Genomic DNA, 7,908 nt, shown 5'->3' with positions numbered 1-7,908 from the left:
CACGCACGCACACACACACACACACACACACACACACACAGTGAGTCGTTTAGAGGAAATCAGCCTCCTCCTCATCATCATCATGTCCTGAGGCGCAGCTAATGCACCTGCTGCATGTCACACTAATGATCCACAGCCACATGTGAACATCTGCAGACGCCTGCTGTTCATTACCACTGCGCTTCTGAAGTTTAGAGGGAGTCAACTGTAAAAAATAAATAGTTGAGAAAATGTAAAAAAAAAATAAGGCAACTTGATGCTGTAAGACTTTTGAGTTGTCTCAACAATATTTTTTTAGTTATTTTCAGTAAAGATACTTTGTTTAGCCAACATAATTTTTTTTTTGTTCATGCAAAGCTGATTGTCTTATGTTGGTAATAGAAAAAAATGTGTTACTGCAACTGAAACAGCAATTACTGTTGTTGAGGTAACTTTGTTTTTTCCTGGATGAAAAAAGAATGTGTTAATGTTTTTTTAATGTTTATCTACGAATGGCAATCTGGGAAATGTTATAGAAACTTTAATGGATAACTTAGTCTAATATGTCGACAACATTGTCTCACACACACACACACACACACACACACACAGTGAGTCGTTTAGAGGAAATCAGCCTCCTCCTCATCATCATCATGTCCTGAGGCGCAGCTAATGCACCTGCTGCATGTCACACTAATGATCCACAGCCACATGTGAACATCTGCAGACGCCTGCTGTTCATTACCACTGCGCTTCTGAAGTTTAGAGGGAGTCAACTGTAAAAAATAAATAGTTGAGAAAATGTAAAAAAAAAATAAGGCAACTTGATGCTGTAAGACTTTTGAGTTGTCTCAACAATATTTTTTTAGTTATTTTCAGTAAAGATACTTTGTTTAGCCAACATAATTTTTTTTTTGTTCATGCAAAGCTGATTGTCTTATGTTGGTAATAGAAAAAAATGTGTTACTGCAACTGAAACAGCAATTACTGTTGTTGAGGTAATTTAGTTTTTTCCTGGATGAAAAAAGAATGTGTTAATGTTTTTTTAATGTTTATCTACGAATGGCAATCTGGGAAATGTTATAGAAACTTTAATGGATAACTTAGTCTAATATGTCGACAACATTGTCTTTGTTTGTAAAACATCTTACAAGACTAAATATCCAAAACAATGGATTTAAATGGCTGAACATGCTCTATGCCTTTAAAACCTCAAGAATGGTGGCAATCAATAAATGTTAAAAAGTTGAGCTCTTTATATCGCAGCACAACAAATAACTAACAATGTCAAAACAACAATAAATGAAGTCAGCAAACAGCAAAACAATAATCCTATAACAGTAACTGCATAATTTATTGATGCTGCAATGCATGCTGGGAACTCGCAAAGCCTTACCATTTCAGCAATATGAAATTATTTGTTCAGACAACTGTGTTTGACTAGTTGGGGCAACATTTGGGGCAATTCTGTTGGTCTGACAAGGGTTTTTATGTAGTTTGAAGAAAATGGCATTTTTTAGTATTTGAGACTCAAAAGGTTTTCAAAAACTGTAAAATATGCAGTTGCATTTTTTACAGAGTAACGGAATACATGTAACAGCGTTACGTAATCGGGATGCAAAAAGCTGGTAACTGTAATTCGTTACAGTTATGTCAAAAAAACAACGTAATCAGATTACAGTTATATTTTGTAAAAAATGGGAACTATTATCAGGATTACAATGGTTTCATTTTAGTAAGGAATAATTGACGACGGGCCGTTGAATTATTAGAAAATGAATGATCCGGTTGGTTATTTTCCTGTAAGGACCTTTGCAATAACTGAAATAATTTAGCGAAGTGATATGGACGTGTAACATGAGGAAGCAGAATATCCGATGACCACAGGAGCAAGTCCTCTTCTTTCATTACAATAGAACATTTTGCTCAAACCTGTGAGTTTTAACTGAATGCACATTTTGTCTTTGATCAGATATGCCAAATACTGCCAACAGACTAACTGCAATACTTCAGGATTAAACTTTGCAGTCATTTTTAATTGTTTAATGTTTGTTTAATGTTAACATAATTCAGTGCATCTATTCTTAAAATGTTCAAATTTGTATTCTGTATTTTTTCTGTTGCGGAAACATTTCTGTTGTGTTCTGGTTTCATATGAGCAGAGCATTTAGTTACAGCATAGATGGCATTTTCTTAAATATATAATATTGTGCATCAGATTATATTTTGCATCATATCCATAATAAATATAAGTATCCATGTATCTCTCTCTCTCGTATGATGGAGTGACGTTGGAGTGAGTTTGGACCCTTAGATCTGATGAAATCTGCTGTTAACGCTTCTCTGTCTCTCTGTGTCTCTGCAGATGGGAATGACACTCACATACGACCCTGCCGTCATGCAGAATGGGTACGTCTCTCTCTCTCTAAGTAATAATAAAAAAATAAGAAATATTTTTTTTTCTCATACATAACTTTAAATAAACAGTATATACAGTTATATTTGTGGATGTTTGCTTCAAAGCACCTTACACTGCAAAAACTCTTGTTTTCTGAAAGAAAAAAAAAGTTTAAAACACACACACACACGCACGCACACACATGTTGTGTATTCATCACGCACGCACACACACACACGCGCACACACACACACACACACGCACACACCCACTCACACACACACACACACACGCACACACACACACACACACACAGAGGAGGAAAGAGCGTCTCTCCCAGTGTGTTTTGCTCGCAGGAAATCCCTCATTTCCTGTTTCCTGTGTCTGTCTCCTAATAAAACATCCTGTATGATAAGAAATCAGAACAACACAGCTCTGATTATTTACAGTCTCATCACAGCGCCACCTACAGGACACACACACACACACACTGTCATGTGTGCTGGAAACGCATCATTTAAACATGCACTCAGTCATTTAATGTTGAATATATTGGTGGTCTGGATGTAATTATAGAAACACATCATAAACAGTTTTATTTGTCACCCTTGATTCATTTATTCCACAAGAAAGTGACAAAAATACAGTAATACAACTTTTTTAGCAAATACAACTTTTATTAAATCACAGTGACTGAAATAAAAACATATGACTGAAGTCTTCATCTGATCTCATTTGAATGGACGTCATCTTAAACCGATCTGACAAATTTAATATTCAATTGATTCTTTTTAAAAGAAGAAAAAAATATTTTTTCAATCAAATATAATATGCATGAATGTAAATTATAATTTTTTTTTTTTTCATATTCATAACTTGTTCATATCTGCAGTTGTTTTACATTCATTATTAATGTTGAATTATAAACATTAAACTTTATTTACATCAAATTTTAATTATTATTATGTAATTATGTATACAATATATATATTTAGCTCTTTCATTTTTTTATATTTTTGTCTTTTATCTCTTTAAAATTGAAGTGTAATGGATGGAAAAATGAATACTATCAACATTTCCTCACCCTCATGTCATTCAGAGATGTTTTTAGTTCTAGTTTTTAGTTTTGTATTTTCTATTTTCATTTTAATTTGAGTGTTTTAGTAACTTTTTATTTTTATTATTCATTATTTAGTCTTTTTTTCAAATATTTCTGTATAGTTTTGATTAAATTGAAAGTTTTAGCTATTTTAGTATAAGTTAAACTAAATGAAAATGAGAAATGCAACTAGCTGAAATGAAATTTCAGTTTTTTTTAATATATATATTTTATTTCGGTTAAAATAAATGTTTTCATTTATTTCAAGTAATGTTTTAGTTAACTATAATCACCCTGCTTGTGTGTATGTATATACTGTATCAGTTATGAATATCAGTAATATGTCAATTCTGTCTCTGTGTAGGTTCTACTCTTCTCCGTACAGCATCACTGCTAATCGGATGATCGCGCAGGCGTCCATCACTCCGTTCATCACTGCTTCACCCGTCTCTGCATATCAGGTGTGTGTGTGAGTGTGTGTGTGTGTGTGCGTGCGTGTGTGTGTGTGTGTGCGTGCGTGTGTGTGTGTGTGTGCGTGCGTGTGTGTGTGTGTGTGCGTGCGTGTGTGTGTGTGTGTGCGTGCGTGTGTGTGTGTGTGTGCGTGCGTGTGTGTGTGTGTGTGCGTGCGTGTGTGTGTGTGTGTGCGTGCGTGTGTGTGTGTGTGTGCGTGCGTGTGTGTGTGTGTGTGCGTGCGTGTGTGTGTGTGTGTGCGTGCGTGTGTGTGTGTGTGTGCGTGCGTGTGTGTGTGTGTGTGCGTGCGTGTGTGTGTGTGTGTGCGTGCGTGTGTGTGTGTGTGTGCGTGCGTGTGTGTGTGTGTGTGCGTGCGTGTGTGTGTGTGTGTGCGTGCGTGTGTGTGTGTGTGTGCGTGCGTGTGTGTGTGTGTGTGCGTGCGTGTGTGTGTGTGTGTGCGTGCGTGTGTGTGTGTGTGTGCGTGCGTGTGTGTGTGTGTGTGATCCATCACTGTGTGTGTGTGTGTGTGTGATCCATCACTCTGAGATTGATTTATCAGCATCAGAGCAGAGGATTAGAGCAGAGGTCTTCTGTTCATTGAGACCAGTTCACACCAAGCACAGATTAAACACCAATATGAAGCCCTTTTCTGTGGCTGTGCATGAAAATGTCTGTGCAAATATGAATATGTTTGTACTCTACCTCTAATATGGTTCTAGGTCAGTGTATATGTGACTGAATTACTGCAGTTCAATTTGCTTTTGCATTTTCAGTCATCAATTCAGAGTATTTTTTTATATATTTAGTGAATGGTTTTGATGCTAATTTTTAGTTGCAAGAATTCAGAAAACACAAATCACACATTCTTGAGTGATGTTTTGGTTTTGTTTAATTTCATTTACATTTATTTCTATAGCATATTTAAAACAACTCATTGAACAAAAGGCTTCACACTCTAAAACAATTTAATAAAAACAAAAGTGTAAGAAATGTAAATGATTATTAATCAATTAAATTATATGTTTTATTTTAGCATCGAGATACTGTTGCAATTTGTTTTCATATTTTGATTTCATTGTTATTTTTATAATTTCAGTTTCCATTTTAATTTTAGTTACTATATATTGTTTATTAATTAGTTTTTTGTAAATATGTCTATATAGTTTTTATACATTTTATTTATTCAGTACATCAAGGTAAACTAAATTAAAATGGAAAATATTGCTACTAGCTGAAATTGTTATTTCAGTTAATGTTTATTTCACGTAGCAGGAATGTATCTGTGTGCTTGTAGTTTTATTTAGCTATAATAACAACCCTTTAGCATGCCGTTTGTGGACAGTGTTTATGGTTTATGAATGCTGGATGAAGCTGTGTGTTGTTCCTCACAGGTTCAGAGCTCAGCGTGGATGCCGCCGCAGCAGTTTTTGATGCAGCCGACAGTAAGTGACCTCTGACCCCTGACCTTCCCTGTTTCTATGACTGGTTACATACACAAGCCTAGCAGAAACAGCTTCTTTAATTGCAAGCATTAGAGAGGCTATATTATAATGAAAAACTATGACTGTGGAAAAAAGTTGCTAAAAGTTTCACACTGATTCACAGAGGCATTGTGTTTGTTTTCATATTTTGATTTCATTGTTATTTTTATAATTTCAGTTTCCATTTTAATTTTAGTTACTATATATTGTTTATTAATTAGTTTTTTGTAAATATGTCTATATAGTTTTTATACATTTTATTTATTCAGTACATCAAGGTAAACTAAATTAAAATGGAAAATATTGCTACTAGCTGAAATTGTTATTTCAGTTAATGTTTATTTCACGTAGCAGGAATGTATCTGTGTGCTTGTAGTTTTATTTAGCTATAATAACAACCCTTTAGCATGCCGTTTGTGGACAGTGTTTATGGTTTATGAATGCTGGATGAAGCTGTGTGTTGTTCCTCACAGGTTCAGAGCTCAGCGTGGATGCCGCCGCAGCAGTTTTTGATGCAGCCGACAGTAAGTGACCTCTGACCCCTGACCTTCCCTGTTTCTATGACTGGTTACATACACAAGCCTAGCAGAAACAGCTTCTTTAATTGCAAGCATTAGAGAGGCTATATTATAATGAAAAACTATGACTGTGGAAAAATGTTTTTTGCTCAGTCTGACTGATTCTCAGAAGACATGAATTGCTATAAATGCTAAAAGTTTCACAGAGTTTAACAGAGGCATTGTGTGACAATATTTCAGTAAGCTCAAAAGAAAACAGCCTGTTATAAGTGTGTTTTATGCAGTGGGCATCGGATAAGAGTGCAGCTTTCTGAGAGCATGTGTAGTTTTAGACATGAAGGTTGTTTCTGTGTTTCATATGAGTTAGTTAGACACAATCGCAGAAACACACACTCTCTGCTGATTCAGTCTTATTCTCATATGAACTCCTAGAGCATGTTCCTCGTGCTGTTTCTCGAGTGTTTGCCATGTTAAAATCATTGATTGAGGTCAGCACTGAAATGAAACCAGACAGACAGATCGGCCGCACAATATGGAATCAGCCAACCATAACCCACGGTTATATGACATTCACTAAATCAATATCACTGTGCTGAAGTTTCATTTATTTTTACACAACACAAACTCATCAACTTGACCGTAACACTTTCTGGTGACCAGGTTCATGTGAACATAGACGTCCTTCTTTATTTCTACAGGAAGAACACAATGTTATCAATGTGAAAAAGAAAAAAAAGGACACTGCAAATCATGAGTATCTTTATCTGGTCTAACTGGAAAACAAGACAAAAAAGACTGATCAAGAACTTAATTTTTTGCAGTGAGTAAATAAGTAGATGCTAAATATGTGTATGTTTTCTGCCTCTGTGTGTGTGTAGGGAGCGGTCATCAGTCCAGCTCTAGATCACAGTGCTGCATCAGTGCCTCCAGCGGCCATAATGACTCCACTAACACAACAGATGAGTCAGCTGACACTGGGATCTTCTGCTAATGTGAGTTTATATGTGGGTTGTGTCTGCTCTCATCTCACATTTACTGAACACGAAATGTCACAAAAACATTAACTGTGTTTGGTCAGTGTAGTGTGTGGTCAGATGGTATAAGTGGTTTTTGGTCAGAATAATATATATCAGACTTAATACTAGACTATTTACCAGACTGTGTACCGGACGAAAAAAAATATGACTCTATACCAGAATATATACCGGACTATATAATCAACTATATAATGGACTAAAAGGCAGACTATATACCAGACTATATACTGAACTATATTCTAGAATATATAACAGACTATATACTGAACTATATACCAGCCTATATAACAGAATATACACTGATCTATATGCCGGACTATATAACAGACTATATACTGACTATATACTGAACTATATTCTAGAATATATAACAGACTATATACTGAACTATATACCTGACTATATAACAGACTATATAATGAACTATATGCAAGACTGTATACCAGACTATATACGGAACTATATACCACACTATATAACAGACTATACACTGATCTATATACCGGACTATATAACAGACTATATACTGAACTATATTCTAGAATATAACAGACTATATACTGAACTATATAACAGACTATATAATGAACTATATGCAAGACTGTATACCAGACTATATACTGAACTACATACCACACTATATAACAGACTATATAATGAACTATATAACAGACTATACACTGATCTATATACCGGACTATATAACAGACTATATACTGAACTATATTCTAGAATATATAACAGACTATATACTGAACTGTATACCTGACTATATAACAGACTATATAATGAACTATATGCAAGACTGTATACCAGACTATATACTGAATTATATACCACACTATATAACTGACTATATACTGTTATATATACAAGAACTATATAACAGACTATATGCTGAACTATATTCTAGAATATATAACAGACTATATACTGAACTGTATAC

The 7,908-nt window shown here is 34.8% G+C and overlaps 1 protein-coding gene across 1 annotated transcript in view; it reads left to right on the top strand.

Annotated features, from left to right (window-relative positions):
* LOC107714282 (RNA-binding motif, single-stranded-interacting protein 3-like) overlaps window positions 1–7,908 on the top strand; it is a 29,929-nt gene that overhangs the window by 15,798 nt on the left and 6,223 nt on the right. The window contains exons 7-11 of the mRNA XM_016520097.1: window positions 2,345–2,388; window positions 3,841–3,937; window positions 5,318–5,368; window positions 5,881–5,931; window positions 6,804–6,917. Of these exons, the coding sequence (XP_016375583.1) occupies window positions 2,345–2,388; window positions 3,841–3,937; window positions 5,318–5,368; window positions 5,881–5,931; window positions 6,804–6,917 (357 nt within the window). The remainder of the gene's footprint in view (window positions 1–2,344; window positions 2,389–3,840; window positions 3,938–5,317; window positions 5,369–5,880; window positions 5,932–6,803; window positions 6,918–7,908) is intronic.

The sequence above is a fragment of the Sinocyclocheilus rhinocerous genome, unplaced genomic scaffold (assembly GCF_001515625.1).
Source record: "Sinocyclocheilus rhinocerous isolate Xijiao unplaced genomic scaffold, SAMN03320098_v1.1 scaffold1230, whole genome shotgun sequence".
NCBI classification, from domain to species: Eukaryota; Metazoa; Chordata; class Actinopteri; order Cypriniformes; family Cyprinidae; genus Sinocyclocheilus; species Sinocyclocheilus rhinocerous.
This window is presented reverse-complemented; position numbering and strand designations above follow the sequence as displayed.